This window comes from Dermacentor andersoni, chromosome 2, assembly GCF_023375885.2.
Source record: "Dermacentor andersoni chromosome 2, qqDerAnde1_hic_scaffold, whole genome shotgun sequence".
NCBI classification, from domain to species: Eukaryota; Metazoa; Arthropoda; class Arachnida; order Ixodida; family Ixodidae; genus Dermacentor; species Dermacentor andersoni.
In genome coordinates, this window is record NC_092815.1 from 168988032 (window position 1) to 169011655 (window position 23624).

Below are 23624 nucleotides of genomic sequence, written 5' to 3' on the forward strand. Positions count from 1 at the left end.
TCGGGAAAATTAGTGTGAGCGTTATGTATACGCTTCATGTTCTCATCTTTACATACTCAGCACCGCCGTTTTGGGCCGGTGTTGAGAAACTCTCGCTCGAGAGAATAAAAAATATATATATATATATATATATATAGTCTATTCCACACCACCGTCAGTTGCACTGTGTTCCTCATAGAGGCAGGATGTTTGTGGAGTGTACGCTCACTTCACAATTTAGTCTACGCGGTTTAATGGAAGGATCCGGGAACCGAAAATGGTGCGACAAACTGCTAATCCATTGCTCTCGCATTTAGCGCTGTATCGCCATAATTTCTTCTTTTTGTTGTTGTCTTTACAGCGGCTGGTTACACGGCACAGGGTTCGAAACATTCACCTAGCTCTAACAGTAAAAACAATAGCAGTTAAGTGTAGCGCAGTGCAATTTAAGATTTCGCGTAAGAGCATCCTTCGTGTACTGTCAACGGGAGTAGTGTAATTCAAGTTGAGTTTTTCTTACCTCGTCATGAAGTGTCTTGTCGTGAGCCAGATCGTGTGCCACGTCACATAGCATCTGACCAATAAGAATGGCTTCATTTGCGACATCTTCTGAAGTGGCCTCCAAGGAGTTGCTAACTTTGGGTTCATCTTCGTGAACTGTGGATGCACATGCTGAAATAATATATTAGTAACATGAATTGTCGTATTGGAAAGTAGCTTTATATAGCTCTAGCATGCTGTTAACAAATTAATATTTATTGAAGGGACAAGAAAGTAACAACACTACTGCTGTTTAAATCGCTTTGGTCGATTTTCATGAGCCCCCATGGCTAAACCAAGAAGTTCATCATCGTCATCATCATCAGCAGCAGCCGCAGCAACAGCAGGAGCCGATTCTATGTCCACTGCAGAACAATGGCCTCTCCCAGCGATCTCCAATTACCGCTGTGTTGCTGTAGCTAATTCCGCCTTGCGCCTGTAAATTACCTCATTTCATTACCCTACCTAAGATTTTGCCGTCCTCCAATTTGCTTCCCTTCGCTTGGCACCTAATCTGAAGCCCTAATTTTCACAGCTTGTCTGTCCTAAGCAATACATCGCCTGCCCAGCTTCATTTGTTCTACCAATGTAAACTAGAGTACCGGCTATCGCCGTTTGCTGCCTGATCCATACCGCTCTCTTCCTGTCTCTTAACGTCACACGTAATTTTTCTTTCCATAGCTCTTTGCTCGGTCTTCAAGTTGTTCTCGAGCTTCTTTGATCGAAATAAGCAAGAAAACCAAGATATTATCTTTCTGTAAATTAAATTCTATGAGCTCTGTCATTTTTAAGTGTTAGTTACATTGTTATCGCCGCCCTCAATTGTCCGAATGTGTCGATATATATTACTGAATTGGAAAGTAAGTAGAGCGCATTGAGTAATTATCATCTTGGCATATGTTACACATAAATCATTTTATGATATAGACACAACGTTATCCGTGTCCGAATTATTTCTCTTTCAATTGCATGGGAACAGGCATGCTATACATAAAGGCTTGACATCGCTGAAAGCAGCGATTTCCGGATCTCTAACTTCACGCACGTATACAAAGAATTGGACTAGCAATCAGCAGCATGCGGCATGCTTTGATTAGATTCAGGGAAAGTATCGTCGTTTTGCTCGACCGGCAGCACTCCTTCAATGGGTTGTCCACGGCCTTATCCAAACATTACATAGTTCTTCCGATCTACCCCTGAGTTAACCCATGAAAGAAAATTTAAGCGATTTATTGTCGGATCCAATTGGTTTATCGCAGTATATAGCTGAGGCTAGTGAATGCGAAAGCACCACTGAAAGTTAGAATGAAGAGCAGTGCATGATGCAGGGAGTTGGAGGCAGATATGCGTTATTATGTTTACGACTCTCCGCCTGATGCTTCCTCCGGGGCGATGCCTAAGTCGGCAAGTACATTGAGCAAGTTCGAGAGGTATCTTCAACGTCGACACGCCCGACGTCAGCGCATCGCTTTCAAAGTGCGTCATAACTGCGCTGTATAATCTCAAACAAATTGTTTCTTACAGCGGCATTGACAAAGTGGACACCAGATGTCGACGTTCCGCCATCTGGTGTGCAACGTGCTGGGAAATGAACCCGCCGATGGCAGTACCACGACGCCAATTATGCACTGAGAGAAAAAAGGAATGTTTCATGTGGTTACTGCTTTACTCGATGTGTTGGTTTCTGCCGTGGATTAAGTGTTTTCTCACGACCGACCCATGGCGAGTTGCCGCGAAACACCGCTAAATCAGAGGCTGCTTTGAGGCTTAGAAATCAGAAATCAAAACTGAAATTTCAGTTTTTCTAGCCCGCATGCTGTCGGCGCCGATCGCCAAATATGCGGCTTAGGATCTAGCAAAGACGTAGTCAAATCTTCTACTGCGTTCTTGCGTATGTGGTGTTAATGGGTGCTTCAATCGTCTCGAGGAACGAGCTCTCGGCTGCAAACAAATGTCGAAGTAGTAAGGGTTGTCCATACGTTCCGTGTCAAGGCTTCGGTTTCTTAATACCTACTTGTAACATATACAATGGCGCAAAATACAAGAAGGCGTAAAAACACATATAAGGCACCCCAAAAATGTCTGGGGTGGTTTTAGTTACCACACTAATAATTTTTACCGAGAGACATGTGCCTTCAGGTCATCGCTGAATTGGCATTATCGCACTCAGTAAAATTTACTGATTGGACGAGTTTGTACGGCTGTGTTCGTCAGTTAGTGTTCCAATTGTTTTAAGGCAATTGTTTCCCGCTATTCCCTCAAGCTGACGTGAGGTAATGGCGGGTGCTGCTTGAAGCCACGCGTATTCATCCAGAAACATCTCGAGCCACCCGTTTGTTACTGTAGGCATGAGTTTATTCCCCCGCAGCAGGAACCACTGGTAAATATGACCACGAAAATAATAGCCGGAATTTGCTCCTCTGAGAGTGAACAACTCTGTTCACTTCGTATGAACGAGGCAAAGTTTTATAATAAGCAACCCGTGTGACCTGAATAGACGTTGGTTGGTAACTTATGGTTCTCGTTCAGTTGCTCTAAAGAAATTGGTGGGAGATCTAGGCATACACCGCACCTTAACAAAAGCCTTGCTTAAAAAAATGTTCCAGCAGAATTTTTAAGTGCAGCTTCTTTACGTGGGTCTAAATTTTCATACAGATTCGATATTTCTGTTTCTTAAGAGTCATTCAAGGCGAAGAAAGACAGATCCACCGTTGAATATTCACTAACATTGTTAGCATTTCACAGAAGGGTTGAAATCCGGGCCAGTTGGTGCATACTTGAAAGGAAAAACAACGCAGTATGAAAACCGTTTTACGGCATGTGTCGCAGGGGTTGTGTATAAGTTCCCTCTCCCATGCGAAATATTTTACATAGGCCAAGCCGGTCGATGTATAAATGACCGCCTGCGTGAGCAACACTCCTCCCTGGGGTCCGATAACGGTGCAAACTTGCCTCGCGATTGCAATGAATGTGGTTGTTACCCTATGTTCAGCAATGTAACGATTCTTGGTGGGGGCAAGGGCAAAGAAGAGCGAGAAATCCTGGAAGCGTACTACATCAGGTTATTAGGTGACGACTGCATTAGTACAACCTCGGTGCGCTTACTCGAAAATGAATTTCCATTTCTAGGTCGGTCACGATAGAAGCGATATCTTGTCTTTTCATGCTCTGTGATTAGCGATGATGCGGTTGCGCATGCACTGTTGGCCTTGCTGGGACTACACCGATTCTAATAAAGCTCAGTTGATAGTCCAGTCATTGTGGTGTGAGCCTCTCCTCTTGTCCTTTGTGCATTTTTACTGGTTTTTTCCTTCAATCACGTTGACATTTTACAGCAGGCACTGCCCTATGTTCACATTACCCCCAGGCCTAAATTCAATTCAAGCGGTGTCTGCCACATTGCACCTTTGGAGAATACTCGGTACTGATGAGAAACAGGGTTTTTTTTTAAACATACTTAAGCTGAACTTCAAACTCATACCCTCTTTACAATAGACATTTACAACACACACGCACACACACACATGCGCGCACACACTCACATGAAGTCGAGAGTATGACGGAAGCCTGTCTAGTCGGGATATTGCATACTTAAAGTGACACTAAAGGTTAATATTAAGTCAACGTGGACTGTTGAAATACCATTCCCTAAACCTCGAAGCCCTCGATTCATGCGAAGAAGGGACTTATTTTAAGAGAAAATGCGTTCTGAAGCGTCCGCGTACTTCTAGCGCAGTTCAAATCGCCCGCCTTCCGATCGAGGAGTGGTGACGTCATCGTCTCATAATGACGTTGCGCCGTCGGTGAGTAAAACGACGCCCGCAGACGGCGCTACGGCTTTTCTGCGCAAAACGCAAATGCGGGGCCAGAAACTGCCAAGAAAGAGCCGACAGCAGCGCGAAAGCGGAACTCTGGTGGCTAGCGGAAGGGAAAGCGCGCGAAGATAATCGGGTTCTTTATTTTATGACGCCAACTTTGGCGCTCGTTGCAATGAACGACCTTGACAACGACACAGTGGCTCGCGGTGCTGGACTCGACTTCAGCGATTTAAGCTTTGATGAGCGTGACCTGCTGCTAAGGGCTGGCGCTGCCAGCGTCGCTGCGTACTACTACGACGGCAACTGTATGCCATAGCTGTACATATTCTCACATTTGTAACTTTTGCTTCGTGGAAACCAAATGCCGCACTTCTTTCTTCAAACTGCGGTTGTTCTTGCACTTCGAAGAATGCAGGGAAAACCTACGGAACAGCGTTACGGGAAAGCATTGCTTTGAAAGGCACTCCACACGACTTCAGTAAGTCGGCGTTGAACTCATAACCCTCTGGACGAAAGTGCAGCGAGCACACTATGCGATTTTTCGGCTCTTTGCCAACGTGCTGTGGCAGAAGTACGGCACTTAACCACTTCCAACGGAGAGGTTCACTCGTTGGCACACAGTGATAAGTAACGTTGGATTCGCCGCTGCAACTACCCTTTGCCAAGTTCTGCGGACCGTTCGCGCATCCCACAGCATCACATAGACGTGCCATTCTCGCTGCTTCTTCGAAATGCAAGTGTCGCGAGCCATCAGAACCAGCGCAGCACGACGCGATAACCAAACAACTGAAACTCCAAAGCGCGCGTGGCGCAGAGTCGAGCAAAAACGAAATCTTTCGACCACCATACTACTGAAGAATAACGTCAGAAAGTTATTTTTTCTTAGAATCGAACAAAAGTAGATAAGTAGCATTTTTTCCGTCTTATAACCTAATGAAATGATCTTTTTAATTCGAGTAGTTGAGTACTAGTGACATAAATTATGATGAGGAGTGCCTTCGTCATCGGGCTAGTACCGGAATGTCGCTGGGGGTGTCTCAAACCGTGTCATGCATTTACCTCAATTTGTCGGGTACGAAAGCTCTGTTCGCGGTTATATTGACGCCTTAGACGTTCTAGAGCATTGCTTTATCACTTTAAATTGACTTCATAGGTAACCTTTAGTGTCCCTTTAAAAGGAAGAGGTCCGGGCGCCGGCCAAAATGGTTTACAATAGATAATTACGTTTCGGCTCCCCCACGGGAGCCTTGCTGACAACGTCACACACACCTATATATATATATATATATATATATATATATATATATATATATATATATATATATATATATATACCTGAGCTATCAGCCCAGAACCTGTCATCGGCTCTGTTAGTTCCCACCTTCCGGAAATGTCGGCTGAAGCGGAACTCGGGCGTGTTCTCATCTTTCTTGTATAAGTGTGTGCCTAAGTTAGGCAGATATTCAAATATGTATGCCATCTTTCCAGGCTTTCACTTTAACCACTGACTAGAGTCGCTTCTAATTCACGAAGTTTTAATTCACTTCACATGTACAACTAATACCTTCCATCTGAGAGGAAGACGAAGTGCCTTTCAGGCAGAACACCGAGTCTTCCAGCTCTACTTATTTTGTGGATTTTTTTAGACTTTGCCAGTGAACTGCTATTTCCTCCTTAACTGCGATGGAGATGGAGTCTCACGCGCGTCCGCCGGACTCGGCAGTGCCCGCGACGGCTGCCTCCAGGAAGCGCAACGGCACCGAGAGCGACACTGACAGCGACGACACCATGCAGTACTATGTCAGCGGTGAAGATTCTTGTGACGACGCCTTCGAGCTGGTGCGGAGTCGTAAAGCAAAACGAAGGTTTCTCAGCGCATCCTCGAATTCGAGTGAGTCCACCGTGAGATCTTCGCGGAATACCGAGGAGCTCACCATCCTGTTCACGCCAGTTCTCGCTACTGACAACCTGAGACGCCTCAACAGGCAAGCCGTGTCTTCACATCTAGAGGCACTGGTTCCGAATGAAATCAAAGACATCAGAGTGAACACCCGTAAGAACGTCCTAGCAATTGACGTAGAACACGCGGCTGCGTTGGATTCCTTGCGCAATGTCACGGAACTTGACGGGATGAAAGTCCGCCCTCATATTCCGCTGGGCAAACAAATCAGTAGTGGAGTAATTTACGATGTTGATGAGACCATTGCCGACTCCGATCTGTCGATCTTAATCAAGCCAGCTACAGAAAACACCATCATCACAAACGCGTTTCGTCTCGGCACGTCACGGTGTGTCAAAATCATATTTAAAGGCGAATCCCTACCATCGCATGTAAAAGTGGGCCACTTCCGACACGCAGTTCGCCCCTTCATACCAAAACCGCTGCAGTGCTGGAAGTGCATGAAGTTTGGGCATGTGAGTAGTGTGTGCAAGAACACTACCGTCTGTTCTCGCTGCACTGGGCCCCACACCACTAACACGTGCGAAGCCAGTGTGCTGAAGTGCACAAACTGCAGCGGCCCTCACGATGCCTCCTCGAAGGAATGCCCGTTAGTTCGCAAGGAAATGGCAATATTGAGGGAAATGGTTAGAGACCACTCGTCTCACCGAGAAGCAGCAACATCTATTAGGCGGCGACGATCGCGTCGCCGACGTCGATCACGAACCTACAAAGCCTCTGCAGAGCGCCAACCACGTACACTGCCACCCACTCTTCCGCCCAGGCCAAACGCAGTCAGCTCAAAGGACAAAGATGCAATGAACAGCCCTGCTGCTGACGCGTGGTCTGCACTCCCGAGGCTACATGCTCCTACTGAGCGAAATCAGACGTCTACAGCAAGGGACACTTCGACTGTTCCTGAAAAACTGACGGACCAAGATCAACAAATTGTTGTCATGATCAGCTCTCTGGTGAGTGCTATTCGTGTTCTTCTGGACAAGATACAGACACCAACAGCTCGAAGTGCGTTGCAAGTGCTGGATGCCATCAATCCGGTTCTTGAGAGCCTTCAGAAGTCCAGTGCTTGAGGGCTTCTACAGCGGAACCACGGCTCATCGACAACAACAGCGATCGTTCCGGGATTATGTCAGAAGTGCCTCCATATTCCAATGGAATGCGAGAGGCTTGAGGTCACGTCTTTCGGAGTTGCGGCAGTTCGTGTTTGACAACCACTTCCCTATACTGGTTATCTGTGAACCGAACTTATCAGCCTCCATAAGACTATCAGGATATGAACCTTTTGTTTCAACAACGTGTGCCCGTAGTAGTAAGGTTCTGGTTTATATTCGCAAGGACCTAACGTATTTTTCGCAACCCGTAGCGCCACACGACGGTAACCAATACGTCTGTGTTAGTGTGAAAAAGAAGAGGCTGTCTTTTACTATTATTGGCGTCTACCTATCCCCAACAAGTCAGTTTGACAGCAAAAGACTAGAAGATATTATGGCTACTACTCCCGGTCCTTGGATAATAACAGGGGACTTCAACGCTCACCACCATATATGGGGAAGCTCCAGGATAAATTCGAGGGGCAGGTCACTAACATCCTTTGCATCAGGCCACAACCTGTGTCTTCTAAATGACGGAAGTCCGACATTTCTGCGAGGAACAACGTACAGTAGCTGCCTTGACTTGACTTTGGTGTCACGTTGCCTGACTTCGAGCGTGCAGTGGTTCACTGATATTGAAACCCATGGAAGTGATCATATTCCGACCTATGTGAGAATCAATGGTCTAGACGCCGCATTACCGGATGTATCTCGTCAAATCGATTGGACAGTCTTTCAAGATCGAGTAGAAGATACCTGCAAGAAACATATCGCACGCAGATTAGAAGACATAATTGCAGACGCAATGCAAGATTGCACGCGTTGCTTCACACATTCGAAAAAGCGTACAGAGAATGACATTGAATTGGAAAGGCTTCGTACAATACGCCGCCGTGCTGAAAGGAGGTACAGGCGCACAAAGTCAATTCTTGACCTCAGAGAAGCTCGGCGCATGCAAAAGAAGATAAGACGCCGAATGGATAAGCTAGCGGATCAAAGATGGAAATGCTTTTGCGAGTCACTGGACCCCCGCAAGCCATTGTCCCGTGTGTGGCGTACCCTACGGGGTCTTTGCTCAAGACCCCAGCAACGACACCCTTTTAACGCCCTCGCTCTCTATCAAAACCGCCGCGAGATAGACGTTGCAGCGGAATTTTGCGCGCAAATCGCCGGCGGCACAGTTTTAGTCCCTGACATGGCTTTAAGCGACATCCCCGGTCCACGAGATACCAGCATGGAGGCTCCATTCTCTATGGAAGAATTAGAAGCTGCTATGGCGCTCTGTAGGTGTTCGTCTTCACCAGGGCCCGATGGCACAACATATACTGCTTTGCGCCACCTAGGCCGAGAAGCACGAAGAGAACTCCTCAGCCTTTTTAATAGTTCATGGCAAGATGGTGTCGTCCCACAGGAGTGGAAACGCAGCCGCCTGGTACCGCTACTAAAAGCAGGAAAGTCGCCGCTCAAACTGGCATCGTATCGGCCTATAGCACTTGCAAGCTGCGTCGGGAAACTCATGGAACGCATGATCCTCATGCGTCTCGAATGGTACCTAGAACACCACAAGAGTTACCCTGATTCTATGGCGGGATTTCGACGAGGCCGTTCATCGATTGACAGCGTCATCGATTTAGTGTCATCTGTAGAACAGCAAAAATCTTGGAAACGATTATCAGTAGCGCTCTTTCTGGACGTGAAAGGCGCTTACGACAACGTTTCCCATCAACCCATTCTAGACGCACTTTTGACAATTGAACTAGGAGGGCGAGTATATCGATGGATCAGAAACTACTTGACACAAAGGTCCATGTTCGTACGTACGGAAGATGGTCCCACTACCGACCACTACACATGCCGAGGAGTTCCCCAAGATGGGGTTCTAAGCCCTATTCTTTTCAACCTCGCGCTTCTTGGGCTGGCCGAATCCCTACCGGAAACAGTGAGTGTCTCAATCTACGCCGACGACATCTGCATCTGGTCATCAGCGGTCACTCGTCTGCAGGTTCGCGCAAGGCTACAGAAAGCAGCAACACAGGCATGTCACTATCTTCACACACAAGGCCTTACCATCTCTACAGAAAAATGTGCGTTAGTCGCTTTCACACGAAAACCAATGTCTCATTATCCAGTGTGCATTAATGGCCAGCCTATCTCCTACAAGAAAAATCATCGGTTTTTGGGTGTCATTGTGGACCGGGACCTCTCTTGGAGCCCTCATGTTGCCCACTTGAAGAAGAAGCTCACATCTATTGTTCATGTCTTCAAGTTTATCGCCGGGAAAACATGGGGATCCTCAGTGGGCTCCATGCTACAGTTATATCGAGCACTTTTCATCGTATTGCGACGTTACAGTTCTCCCGTGCTTGCTAAAACATGCAAGTCAAATCTTCGAGAACTACAGAGCGTGCAAGCACAGGCACTACGTGTTTGCCTAGGACTTCCACGGAGCGCCTCAACAGCAGGAACCATTATAATGGCTCGAGACCATCCGATCGCGACTTACATTAGCATCGACACGCTTAGGGCCCATGTTCGTCATGTTTCACGCATGCAATCAAGCTCTCTTGCCTGCCTGCCAGAACGACGACCACAGGCGTCCTTCTCCAACGAGGTCAGCATCCATCGTGCCTGTCTACCATCGGGCTTCACACCCTCAGCACGTTCAACCTCAGCTTTGTGGTGTTTAGAACAACCTCAAGTGCGTCTCACGGTTCCAGGGATAAGGAAGAAGACCGACCTGCCTACCTTGGCCCTGAAGCAAGCAGCTCTGGATTGTTTGAACACTTTCTACTTTGACCGAGTCCACATATATACGGATGGCTCTTCCACTCAGACCAGCTCCACCGGCGCAGTGGTTATACCATCACGATCAATTAGCGTCCGATACAAGATTTCTCATATGACAACATCGACCGCATCGGAGCTTGTTGCCCTCCGAGGTGCCGTTGATTACATTAACAACCAACCCGCTAATCGGTGGGCAATATTCTGCGATTCGAAGGCGGCCTTACAATGTCTTCTGTCATCTCTTCGTCGCGGGTCGTGTGAACAACTAGTGTCGGAGATACGAGAAATGCACCATCGAATGATAGCGAAAGGACACGACGTCGTGTTTCAGTGGCTGCCTGGCCACTGCGGTATCTCCGGCAACGACCTCGCTCACGAAGCTGCTAGGAAAGCACACGAAGGAGCAACCCTTGTTTCTGTACCTTTATCGCGGACCGACGCAGCCCAACACCTAAGCAAGGTAGCACACCGTATGACATTAGAGAAGTGGCACACACCTGAATTCACCCAAGAACGATTGCATTCCCTCGACCCCTCTATGCAACTGCGGCTGTTACCAGGGCTTCTGCGAAATGAAGAAACAATGCTGTGCCGCTTACGCTTGGGCGTCGCATTCACCAATGCATATACGGTTTTGATTGGAATGACTGATAGCGCCAACTGTAATGCCTGCGGTGCCGAGGAAACTATAGAACATCTACTGTGCTACTGCCCATCTTTTCAAAACGAAAGACATGACCTCTGCACAGCTCTCAATCAGCTAGATAGAACACCGTTCACCTTGAAGAAGATCTTGGGACCATGGCCTCGCATATCGCAGCTACAAAAGGCCACAAAAGCTCTGCTGCGATATTTGAAGGCTACTGGTTTGAGTCAGCGTTTGTGATCCGAACTGAGTGACCGAACGATATACCCAGTAGACTTTCTCTTCTTCTTTTAATCTTTCCGTCCCCTTTTCCCTTTCCCCAGTGTAGGGTAGCCAACCGGGCTCAGTCCTGGTTAACCTCCCTACCTTTCCTTTATCATTTGCTCTCTCTCTCTGAATGTGACAGTATTTCCTTCTTGTGAGGACGACGCAAGCAGTCTACTCGCATCAGTGCCTTCTAGTTTTTTGATATTGCACTTAAGATTGGTTGTTCAATTGCTCTTGTGCGGTTTCCAACTTCTAAAGGTTTTTTTTTTTTAAGGCGGAAGCCTTATTTCTTTCATCGTTCAGTTTCCAATGGCTCATATCCCCGCAAAACGCGTCGACGACACAAAAGGTACAAAACTATCATCAGAAATGGTTCATACCCCCGTAAGCAAGCAAGATGGATGATAAAGCTAATGAAAATGGAGGATAAATTAAGTTAATATGGATGACTCAGCGAATTAGGAGGGATGACTAAGCGAAGTAGACTTCTGCCATACTTGAGGATGACTAAGTAAATTAGGAGGATCAGTAAGCAAATTAAACGGGAGGACTAGGCGAAGTAGACTAAGCGAATTAAGGGGGATTTGCACGTCATTTGTCTTGTTTATTGCGTCGGCACTGGGGCTTTCGCCTTCAAGTCGTCTTAGGATAACAAAGGAGACCCTGCGAATGTTTGTCATTTAGGTTATGGTAAACATATCGGTACTGCTATAACGCAATGGTTTGAATCTTTCCAATAAAAACTGTGACGCGCTGGCCAATAATGTGTGGTGGCTGTCTGTGATGCGCACTACAGCCAATATTTGTTCTTTCGTAAATTGCCTTAAAATAATGAGAGTCTAGCATTAATAATTGTTATAGACAATTATATGCCTGAACAATTTCAGGGGCCTAACTAGGAATCAGGAAACCTAGTTTTTCTTGCCAAGCTACCTAAAATTACCTTAGTCCTCAAGTTCATCATTCACTTCGGCAGACTTCGCCGGTTAATGCTTTAATTGCTTGCCTCAAACACCTTCAAATGCCATTTTCCGGTGCTCGCCATCGATCCTAAGTGCCTGAACGCTTCTTTAGCTTATACAACAAATAACATCGGAGTACCATGAAATCTACAGCAAAGAATCGAGAAAGCCAGTCTTTCGTCTTTTTAAATTCTGATGACGTAATAAGAGAGTTTGGCACCTTCAGATGGGACAGGATATTGCCGCAAAGTTTGTTGCAAACTGTGCCACCAAATTATGACAAAAAACGAATGTACAAAGTTTGTACATCCGTCCGCGGTACCACAGAAGATGAACACGTATACAGTTGCGTATGCAAGCACAAATGCTTTGAATTGTACAAGAACACGTACTTAACTTCACAGTTTCACAGACGTGTGCACAGACCCGCATATATACTAATACATACCATACATCAACATTTCGCATCGTAACACACGCGTAGGTCTAAATTACGTATGCAACTTTTAGTAGTCGCTAAAATTTAATATATATATCACAAACTCGTGTTTCAGAAGAAAAAATTTAAAGCCACAAGCGTTTTCCTCTGTAACCCAACTGTTGGTTGTGGGCCAAGTATTTATCGTAAGGATAAATGGTCGTCGATTGAATAACATTTGCCTCGCATTTTCGTGCCTTGCAGACTCGAGAAGAAAATGGTGCACTTAGTCATCTGGATGACCACGAAGAACTTCGTGGTTTACGCAGGCGTTTAATCCTGCAAAAGAAGTACGGCGTATATGCTGCTTTGTTGAAGTTTGCATATGTCTGATGTTGCTCGTATATTTTCAAGGCGAACAATATGTCAGTCACAGCGTTCCCCATAAGTGTGACAATGTACTTGCTACAACCTTCTTAAATGATGTAGCACGATGCATAGAGGTAATTGTGTACCTAGTGTATACTGACACTATTATAGTGAAGAGGGCAGAAAACGCCACACCTGATGAACAAAAGCAGTACTAGTCGTGGTGCAATAAAGCTACCTAATTACCAAAAGCAAGGAGTATCTAAAATGTCAGGTAAATGACGAAGTGCAACTTACCCTTTGCAGCCAGGACACCCAAAACAAAGGCTGTTGCAACAAAGTGCTTCATGGCTGCAGTATCACAACAGATGCAATGAGATTCCTTACATTGCCTTCGGAACAAATATATGAGCAAAAGGCGTGCCCACAACATTCAATCGTGCACAGAAAATGTATCCACCGGCATTTAGTTGTTGGTGGCATACAGCGATTCCCTGGCTCTTCCTTTGTCGATTTACATCACAGATTCAGATACCATGTTTTTAAGATAAAAAATCACCAATAAAATTGATACCATGTGTCGTGTAGGTGTGACGTACCCCGAATTACGGAACTTGTTCATATGATCTTCACCTTGTTCAATTTTTTCTTTGGCAAATTACTAATTTTCGCCAACCTTAATGCCTGTCCGGATTAACAAGAACTCCCCGACGAAGATGTTTTTTTTCTATCGTAACCATTCTCCCTTCATTTCTTTATTAATCGGTTCTTTTATACTCGCCAGGCGTATGCGCCAAAATTAACAAGAGGCATCAAATGAAGGAAGGCTGCCTTGTTTCGCTCAGGTATTGCAATTGCAAAATAAAGTGCTTATTTGTTGTCCAGCGGTTAAAATCATTTCGTATACTTGGCATTAGTTTGGCCTCACTTATAATCTTGTGCATATATATGATTATTTCCAAGTTTTTCCTTACGTCCAATTTTCTCTCTGGTCGCGTTATTTTTTGTGAACGAATAATTACAATTTATTTTAATAATTATATCTTCTATCAAACTAAATATTCACTCACCCATTTCATCAGAGATCCGCTGTCAGCTAGGCTCTTTGCTCGCACAACTGCGGCTCCTGGCGAGCGTGAGACATCCTTAAATAAAGAAGTCACATGTTGTCGTGCGTCATTTCCGGCGTGTTGTGATTAGATTAGTCAGCAAGTTTATCAATATCAAACAAAGATAATGTTCACAAAGTACCGACAAGTGATAAACGTCACGACTCAATGGTTAGATGGCCGTTATCAAAAGCGTCCCTCTTTTTTACTCAAAGCGTGATTCTAATCCGTGCACTCAGAAGTAATTGCTTCGTGAACCTTTCAGAGGAATGTGATAGGTTGCACACGCTTATCCTTAGACAAATGTTGCAAAGTATGAATAGGTTCGTTGGCCACGCCGCACGTGCGGGAAGTGCGAAAATGGCAATTTCTCTATGTGTGCAATATCTCTTTGAGAAGCTGCAGTTAATTGAGTTTGTTCAACATGCTCAAGCAAGCATACGCCACCTGTCGAAGCCTCTTGATTGCCTTAAAACAGCAGCTGCATCAGGCAAATACGAAAGACATTTGCATTTCACAAAAATAGTTTTCCATTGTATGTTTACTGCAGTCATCGTTTCTTGTGCGGTAGAAATAATAAAGAAATACCGAGTCATCAAATTTATGGTTATTGTAAATATCTTGGGAGCATCAACGAGTTTTCTTGCGCAAGCTCAATTTCTGCCGAAAGCGAATTCTACGCCTCATATAATGTTGGTCAGCGGAAAATTGTGAGACTCATCACTTGGCGCAAGTATATAAATAAATAAATAAATAAATAAATAAATATGTATATATATATATATATATATATATATATGAACGAGAAGATACGGTACCGAGGGGTCCAATATTCTTTAACCATATAAATAGATCCAACAAAGACACCGAAAACCACTTGGGGGAAATTACTTCTAGTTGCTAATTGAATTATTAAAGAAAATGGAAATTGAAGTGTATGAAATAACAAGTGGCCGCAGGTGGGATACGAAACCACGTTCTGCCCTAACTCGTGCGACGCTCTTATTAACTGAGCTACGGCGGCGCCTTTTTCCACCCGCGTTCTGAGGTATTTATGTTTTACTACTTGAACTAACCAGTGCCACCTCTCACAAATGTTTGCGGTGGATGTTGAACATCCTTTCTGCCGCAGGCGCCACGCGTACGCGGTCTTTTTGGGTGAAAGAAACTGCTCAATAAACCGATACGTGGTACCTGATGACGTCAATGTTGCCGGACTTGAGACTCTCGTAATGTAATGAACGAGGAGAAAGAGAACCGAGGGGCGCGGTCTTTGTTAGTCGTATGATAAGAAACGAACAAACAAAAACACCAAGGGCAACATAAGATAACTTATTGAGCGTACTGATTGAAATAAACAAATGAAAATTAATACAAATGAAAACGGATGAAAAAAACTGGGTAAAGGTGGGACACAGACCCGTTTTTGCATTACGCGTGAGATGCTCTTACCAATTCAGCTGCCGCGGCCTCGTTTTTTCTATCCGCTTTCTGGGTTGTTCATGTTTTACTGCTATAACAAACCCTGGGGGTCTTAACCAGCGCCACCATTCACAAACCTTCGCGGCGGATGTTGCCGCAGTCGTCACGAGAATGTGATCTGTGTCATCATCATCATATTTTATATCTGTTTCAGGAAGAAGGCCTCTCCCGGCGATCTCCAATAACCCTGCCCGGCGCCAACCGAATTTATCTAGCGCCCACGAATTTCCTAATTTCATCGCCCCGCCTAATCTTCTGAACTCCTCGATTGCGCTTCCCTTCTCATGACACCCATTCTGTAGCTCTAATGGTCCATCGGTTATCTAACATGATAACACGGTCATTACATGACCTGCCAAGCTCAATTTGTTTCGCCTAATGTCAATTAGAATATCGGCTATACCCGTTTGCTCTCGGATCCCCAAACCGCTCTTTCTGTATCTTAACGTTTAGCCTAGCATTCTTCGTCCCATCGCTCTTTGCGCACTCCTTAAGTTGTTCTCAAGCTTCCTTGCCAGTTTCCAAGTTTCTGCCCTATTTTTCAGCAGCGGTAAAATGCACTGATTGTACACTTTTCTTCTCAATGATAAGGTTAAGCTTCCAGTAGGGAGCTGACATTGTCTGCCGTATCCGCTCCAATCTATTTTTATTCTTCTGTGGATGTCCTTCTCAAGACCACAGTTCCCTGTTAGTTATTGACATTGGAAAGCAAACTTCTGCACAGACTCTAAGGGCTGACTGGCGATCCTGAACTCTTGTTCCCTTGCCTGGCTACTGATCGTTATCTTTGTCTTCTGCAAATTAGTCCTCAATGCCCCTCTTACACTCTCTCTGTTAAGGTCCTCAATATTTTTTTGTAACTCGTCTCCAGTGTTGCTGAACAAAACAATGTCATCTGCAAACTGCACGTTGCAGTTGGTTAATATACCTTCGAGATTGCTTATGATATTACCCTGCTTATCTTTCAGTGTACACATCTTGCTTTGCGATTTCATGCTGCGTCCATTTTTTACGGCTTTCTCAGGGTTTCTTACGTTATAGTTTCGAATATCTGAGTTTCTCCTTGTTCATCAGTTGTGCCGTCTTTGCCGGCACGCCGACCCGCAAATGTCGGAGGGGAAAAAAGTCTGCTTCCTGGTGCGGGTCGTCAAGCAAGAACTTTTCGCCGGACTGATGTGCAACCCACCGAAGACCGCAGCTGAGTTTTTGACAGAGGCAATGACGATTGAGAAAACTCAGGGAATGCGCGCTCGGCAATATAACGGCAAGTGCTCACACCACAGTGCGCACTCTAGGCACTGGGCTCCGACGACCTCCAAGAGACCATCAGGGTCATTGAAGTCCAAAATCAAGAAAGAAGCTGACAGATGGAATAGCACACAGTGGTATAAAGTTTGTAAAGAGGGATACGGTGCCTCGGAAAGGTTGGCCAACGTTTTGGCAGGAGGACCTATCTTCATCAAAGCCGGCCTCGTCATCCTCGGCATGTTAGTTTTGAAGGGTTAGTGCAGGGACGTCACGTGCGTTTGTTGTCGATTGCGGTTGGTTATAAAGGGAGAGACTTCAGATGCAATGAGCGCTATCGCCTGGCGCCTGTGAACGTCGTTCCCTAGACGAGGGTACAAGAGCGGGAGAGTGGGAAGGCGGGGAGAAAGAAAAGAAAGTGAAAAACGAGGAGGGGGACTCCAAGAGGAAAAAAAGGAGAAATAACTAGAAATAAAGTCTGCATTTCTTGTTATTTCTCTCTATCTTTCCCCCTTTTCTATATTTTCTTTTATCCCCGCCTTACCACTGTCCCTTTCTTGTCCCCTCGTCTTGGAAACGACGCTCACAGACGTCAGGCGACAACGCTCATTACCTATGAAGTAGCTCCCTTTGTAACCAACCGCCACCGACCACAAACGCACGTGGCGTCACTGCCCAAACCCTTGAAAACTAACATACCAAGGATGACAAGGCCACCTTTGACGAAGATAGGTCCTCCTATCGAAACATTGGCCAGCCTTTCTGAGGCACCTTATCCCTGTTTACAAACTTTATGCATCGGGGCTATTGTGCACCAAGAACTGCGCAACGTGTTACCTTCGTCACTAAGAACTGCGCAACGTGTTACCTTCGTCGCAACCACAGGTGGTCTCGGCAACTGACATGGTCAAGAGCAAAGTTCGACGGTCACTGAGAATTTCCGAAGAGCGGCCCGAATCAGTGCTTCTCGTGCCGGATGCGACGACCTACGCCTGCGCCGCGCGCCGTCAGGATCCCCTTCCTGGACCGCGCCAGAATCTTGTAACGCAGGAGTTCCGTCGTTCCCCGCCGCAGCCGCCAGCTCGCCCGCCCGTCACCCAGCCCAGCTGCCCAAGCAAACCAAATCTACATATGGCGCGCTCCAGACCACCGGGCGCTCTGCTACCACTGCAGAGGAATGGGCCATGTCTATCGCCGGTTCCAGTATCGCGAAATGGGACTACGAGGGGATTGCCGTAAACGCAGCGCGTCCACAGCTTGCTGAACGGCCTCGTGATATCGCGGACTACGGAGGGGAGACTCCGGCGTTCCTTGCATTCACCACCACAAGGACGGTACCTGTCGCGGGAGCATTGACCATACACTGGCAGAACCCGGGGCTGGTCCGTAAGTGCATATCAACGAAACTAAAGTAGCAACGTAAAGCTGCGGTTTTTGTTCTTTGAAATCACGAATATCCTCTGCCGCTGACGAAGAGGCCAAATATATTATGTCGATAACATAGTACTACTCGCCGCCATCAAAAAGAAGCCTCGAAGCCAAGACTACACCGCCTACATAGGAGCTAAAGACAAGACGTAACAACAAAGGCACGATGCAACGCAGCCGCGATCCGACGTCACGATGTAACCGTAACGCAAGACGAAGAACCACTGACCTCGACGTGGTTCTCGACGGCCACGCAATCACAGCTTTGGTAGAAAAAGGAACCGAATACTCCGTCATCAGTGGACCTTCCGCCGCCGAATTGAAGAATGTTAAGACTTCATGGGAAGGCCCTCAAATTCGGACCGTTGGGGGCACCTAATAGCGCCGACTGGAATCTGCATGACAAAAGTTACCGTTCATCCAACAGTGTTTACTACAGTGTTATCTTCCAACAGTGTTTACTAGAGGTCACTCTTGGCATGGACTTCTTGAACCAACCAGAAGGCATCATCCTCCTAAAGTCGAAGTCGATGACGCCATCCAAAGATCAAGTGATGCCGCTGGAGACAGTGCCTAGTCATCATGCCTTGAGTGTGCTCAAAGATCAAGTCAGCATCCTACCTCGCTTCAGCATTCTCACTTTTGTCGGCACCGAAAGACCCGCAGACGGAAAACGCGTCATCGAGGGTGGTGACCGTCTGCTGCTAGACCGTGAAATTTGCGGCACAATGGGCATCGCTCGACTGCGCGGAGGGAAAGCGAAAGTTATGCTCACAAACTCTTAGAGTTCAAGCACATAAACAAGGGCACGACGATCGCATACATCGAGGAAAATGTGGAAGGCACAAATGCGTTTGTTCGCTCGGATTCGGCCGCATCTACATCGACGACCATTGTTCTCGAACCAGACAACGACATAAACCCAAATATCCCCGTGTGTAAGCAGCAACAGCTTAAATGTCTACTCCGACGATACAAAGACTGGTTTCGGCGTCATCAAGGATTTGGCAAACACTAGTTGCAAAGCATAGCATAAGAACTCAAAAGTACACGCAACCACTCCATTAGTGCCCTTACCGAGTTTGGACGCGAGAGCATGAAGCTATAAGGCAACAAATCGATAAAATGCTGGGCGACGACATCATCCAGCCGTCGGAAAGCCCATCGGCATCTCCAGTATTCTAGTTGAAGAAAAAGAGAGGAACCTTCACTTTAAAATTAACTGAAGTGAATTGCTGTGAAGTGAAGATAAGAGCTCCCGACTTGTCAGTGCGCACTCGAAAGGTAAATGAGCGCTAAACAAATACGAGGTCCTTCTTAGAAACATGTAGACCAAAGAAACCGCCCTCATAGGTCAGCTAGACCTCTGCTCGGTCTTTCTAACTTGTTACTGACTTTATCGCTGCGTGTTTCTGTTTTTTTTTTTTTTTTTCACATGTTCATCTTCACCGAATCTGCACTGTTAGGACGTTGTCACTCGACGCCAAAAGCACCTGCAGTATCCGAAATTTCTTGAAAGGATGGCTCGAGGACCTTGAAGTGGTCATTTACCACTAATATAGCCTCTTCACCTGAAGAAAACTCCTTTTCACCGCGCCAGTTCTTCAGTTTTGGAAAGAGGCAAAAGTCGCATGAGGCGAAATCCGGAGAAAAGTGTGGATTAGGCACAACCGCGAAGCCTAACTATTGCACTTTGGCCGTAGCCACAAGCGATCTTTGACGCAGAGCATTGTCTTGATGAAAGTGCAGTCTTTTCCGTGCTAATCCAGGTCGCTTAGCACGCAATTATTTTTTTCAGTTGATCTAGGAGTGTTGCATACTACGATCCTGTTATCGTTTTGGTATTTTGTATGTAGTCTACAAGATTACTCCTCGTGAGTCACAAAAGACAGTCGCCATCACCGTTCCGGCAGAACAGTCTCTGCCTTCTTTTTGAGCACCTTCATCATGCTCAGTCCATTGCTTTTACTTCTGTTTAAACTCTGGAATATAATGATGTATCCATACTCGGTAACTCTCACAAATCGACACAAAAAGTCCTGCGGATTGCGATCAAGCAACGCTAAACAGTGCTTTCAGATCTCTGCCCTTCTTCATCTGCAGTTTCTCATGAAGGAAATTGTGAATTCTCTCTACCGAGATGCCTACCATTTCCGATATTTCACGTACCATCACTCGGTGGTCTTCCATGACAACTACATGAATTTTCGATACCATTTCTGGCGAGGTGACCTCCACTGGCACCCACGACGTGCTTCACCTTGCGTAGAAATTCGGTGAAGTTTGAATTCATTTATCCAGTAGTAAATTTTATTCAGTGATGGTGCAGTGTATAAGTGGACTTTGCTCAACTCGATTTTAGGTTGGGCAGCCGTCCAGTGTTTTAAATAAAAATATTTGATCGCTAGTCGAAATTCTCCTTTTTCCATTTTCGTCGGAATGACCACACAGCTCAGTGGCAATGGCTATCAGAAGCTTACTAACTTTCCGCACCAGCGTAAACAAGTTCGGCCGTCATATGAAGGGTGTTTCTCGCGCGCCACCTCAAAGAAAACACAACTGTAGCGCAATATCTCTTAAGTTTCCCACACTTCTCAAACTACCCTCGCACAGTCCCCCTCCTAAGTTTAGAGCCCATGGGAGCGTGTGCAAAATTGGATGTGGGCGCCATCCTACGGCGTAGTCCTTGCGGTCGACAGTGTTGCAGCGCGCACGCGTGTCTATCCTTACTCGCAGTCCTGTTCTTTCACTCGAATCGCGCCGACGCGCATGCGTTCATCGAAGTGTGCGATAATCACCGGCAGTTATGCCGACGATGAAGCTGCGGCGTGGATGCCAGGATTGTCAAGGTCCATGCTCGGCACCATTTCGTAATTATAGAACGACCTACCACTGGCCATTGAACAATACCCGCGACCATTGAACAGGGAGATTTTAACGTTCATAATAACGGCGAACATGACTCTCGTTTCTGTACAGAATTCCGCCGCGGCGGTCCGTCGTACGCTACGCATAGCCGCCCACTCCCTGCACACATCGCTGTCACTGGCCCAACGCCGCCATAATCATCAAGCGCTATTGAATGTCTCCCTTTGAAAGCGCCAGCTCTTCCAAGCATGATAGGAAATCGAAGTGAAAGTTTGTCCGAGTGCTAACCAAACGACAGCCTCCATTTTATGACCGACAGTGGTTTGTGTTAAGCGCGTCCCATTCCGTGGAAAGCAGGCAGAACGAGGCGCAACTAGTTTAAGTATGGCTTGTTTCTTTTTTATATTAATAAGAATAATATTCTCAATAATTCCTGATTCCTGATTAATAAGAATATAGCTGGTAACATGCAGGAATTCTATAGCATTAACGAGAGGGTGGCAAGTCTTGTTGTGCAACTTAATAAGAGGTACAAAATGAAGGTTGTACAGCTCTACGCCCCTACATCCAGTCATGATGACCGGGAAGTCGAAAGCTTCTATGAAGACGTGGAATCGACGATGGGTAGAGTGAAAACAGAATACACTATAACGATGGGCGACTTCAATGCCAAGGTAGGCAAGAAGCAGGCTGGAGACAAGGCAGTGGGGGAGAATAGCATAGGCACTAGGAATAGCAGGGGAGAGTTATTAGTAGAGTTTGCGGAACAGAATAATATGCGGATAATGAATACCTTCTTCCGCAAGCGGGATAGCCGAAAGTGCACGTGGATGAGACCGAACGGCTAGACTAAAAATGAAATAGACTTCATACTCTGCGCTAACCCTGGCATCATACAAGATGTGGACCTGCTCAGCAAGGTGCGCTGCAGTGACCATAGGATGGTAAGAACTCGAATTAGCCTTGACCTGAGGAGGGAACGGAAGCGACTCGTACATAAGAAGTCGATCAATGAGTTAGCGGTAAGAGGGAAAATAGAGGAATTCCAGATCAAGCTACAGAACAGGTATTCGGCTTTAACTCAGGAAGAGGACCTTAGTGTTGAAGCAATGAACGATAATCTTGCGGGCATCATTAAGGAGTGTGCAATAGAAGTCGGTGGTAACTCCGTTAGACAGGTTCCCATTAAGCTATCGCAGGAGACGAAAGATCTGATCAAGAAACGCCAATGTATGAAAGCCTCTAACCATACAGCTAGAATAGAACTGGCAGAACTTTCGAAGTTAATCAACACGCGTAAGACAGCTGACATAAGGAAGTATAATATGGATAGAATTGAACACGCTCTCAGGAACGGGGGAAGCCTAAAAGCAGTGAAGAAGAAACTAGGAATTGGCAAGAATCTGATGTATGCGTTAAGAGACAAAGCCGGCAATATCATTACTAATGTGGATGAGATAGTTGAAGTGGCTGAGGTGTTCTATAGAGATTTATACAGTACCAGTGGCACTCACGACGATAATGGAAGAGAGAATAGTCCAGAGGAATTCGAAATCCCACAGGTAACGCCTGAAGAAGTAAAGAAAGCCTTGGAAGCTATGCAAAGGAGGAAGGCAGCTGGGGAGGATCAGGTAACAGCATATTTGTTGAAGGATGGTAGGCAGATTGTTCTAGAGAAACTGGCCACCCTGTATACGCAATACCTCATGACCTCGAGCTTACCGGAATCTTGGAAAAACGCTAACATAATCCTAATCCTTAAGAAAGGGGACGCCAAGGACTTGAAAAATTATAGACCGATCAGCTTACTGTCAGTTGCCTACAAACTATTTACTAAGGTAATCGCAAATAGAATCAGGAACACCTTAGACTTCTGTCAAGCAAAGGGCCCGGCAGGATTCCGTAAAGGCTACTCAACAATTGACCATATACACACTCTCAATCAGGTGATAGAGAAGTGTGGGGAATATAACCAATCCTTATATATAGCTTTCATTGATTACGAGAAAGCGTTTGATTCTGTCGAAACCTCAGCAGTCATGGAGGCATTACGGAATCAGGGTGTAGACGAGTCGTATGTAAATATACTGAAAGATAACTATAGCGGCTCCACAGCCACCGTAGTCCTCCATAAAGAAAGCAACCAAATCCCAATAAAGAAAGGCGTCAGGCAGGGAGATACGATCTCTCCAATGCTATTCACAGTGTGTTTACAGGAGGTATTCAGAGACCTGGATTGGGAAGAATTGGGGATAGAAGTTAATGGAGAATACCTTAGTAACTTGCTATTCACTGATTATATTGCCTTGCTTAGTAACTCAGGAGACCAATTGCAATGCATGCTCACTGACCTGGAGAGGCAAAGCAGAAGGGTGGGACTAAAAATTAATCTGCAAAAAACTAAAGTAATGTTTAACAGCCTCGGAAGGGAACAGAAATTTACAATAGGCAGCGAGGCACTGGAAGTGGTAAGGGGATACATCTACTTAGGGCAGGTAGTGACGGCGGATCCGGATCATGAGACGGAAATAATCAGAAGAATAAGAATGGGCTGGGGTGCGTTTGGCAGGCATTCTCAGATCATGAACAGCAGGTTGCCATTACCCCTCAAGAGAAAAGTGTTTAATAGCTGTGTCTTACCAGTACTCACCTACGGGG

At 46.0% G+C, this 23624-nt stretch overlaps 1 protein-coding gene across 1 annotated transcript in view; it reads right to left on the reverse strand.

The window, feature by feature from the left end:
• Positions 1-23624, reverse strand: part of LOC126540481 (uncharacterized) — an 87691-nt gene that overhangs the window by 5292 nt on the left and 58775 nt on the right. The window contains exons 10-12 of the mRNA XM_055076053.2: positions 13905-13979; positions 13132-13185; positions 500-651 (exon numbers count right to left, since the gene is read on the reverse strand). Of these exons, the coding sequence (XP_054932028.2) occupies positions 13180-13185; positions 13905-13979 (81 nt within the window). The 3' untranslated portion in view covers positions 500-651; positions 13132-13179. The remainder of the gene's footprint in view (positions 1-499; positions 652-13131; positions 13186-13904; positions 13980-23624) is intronic.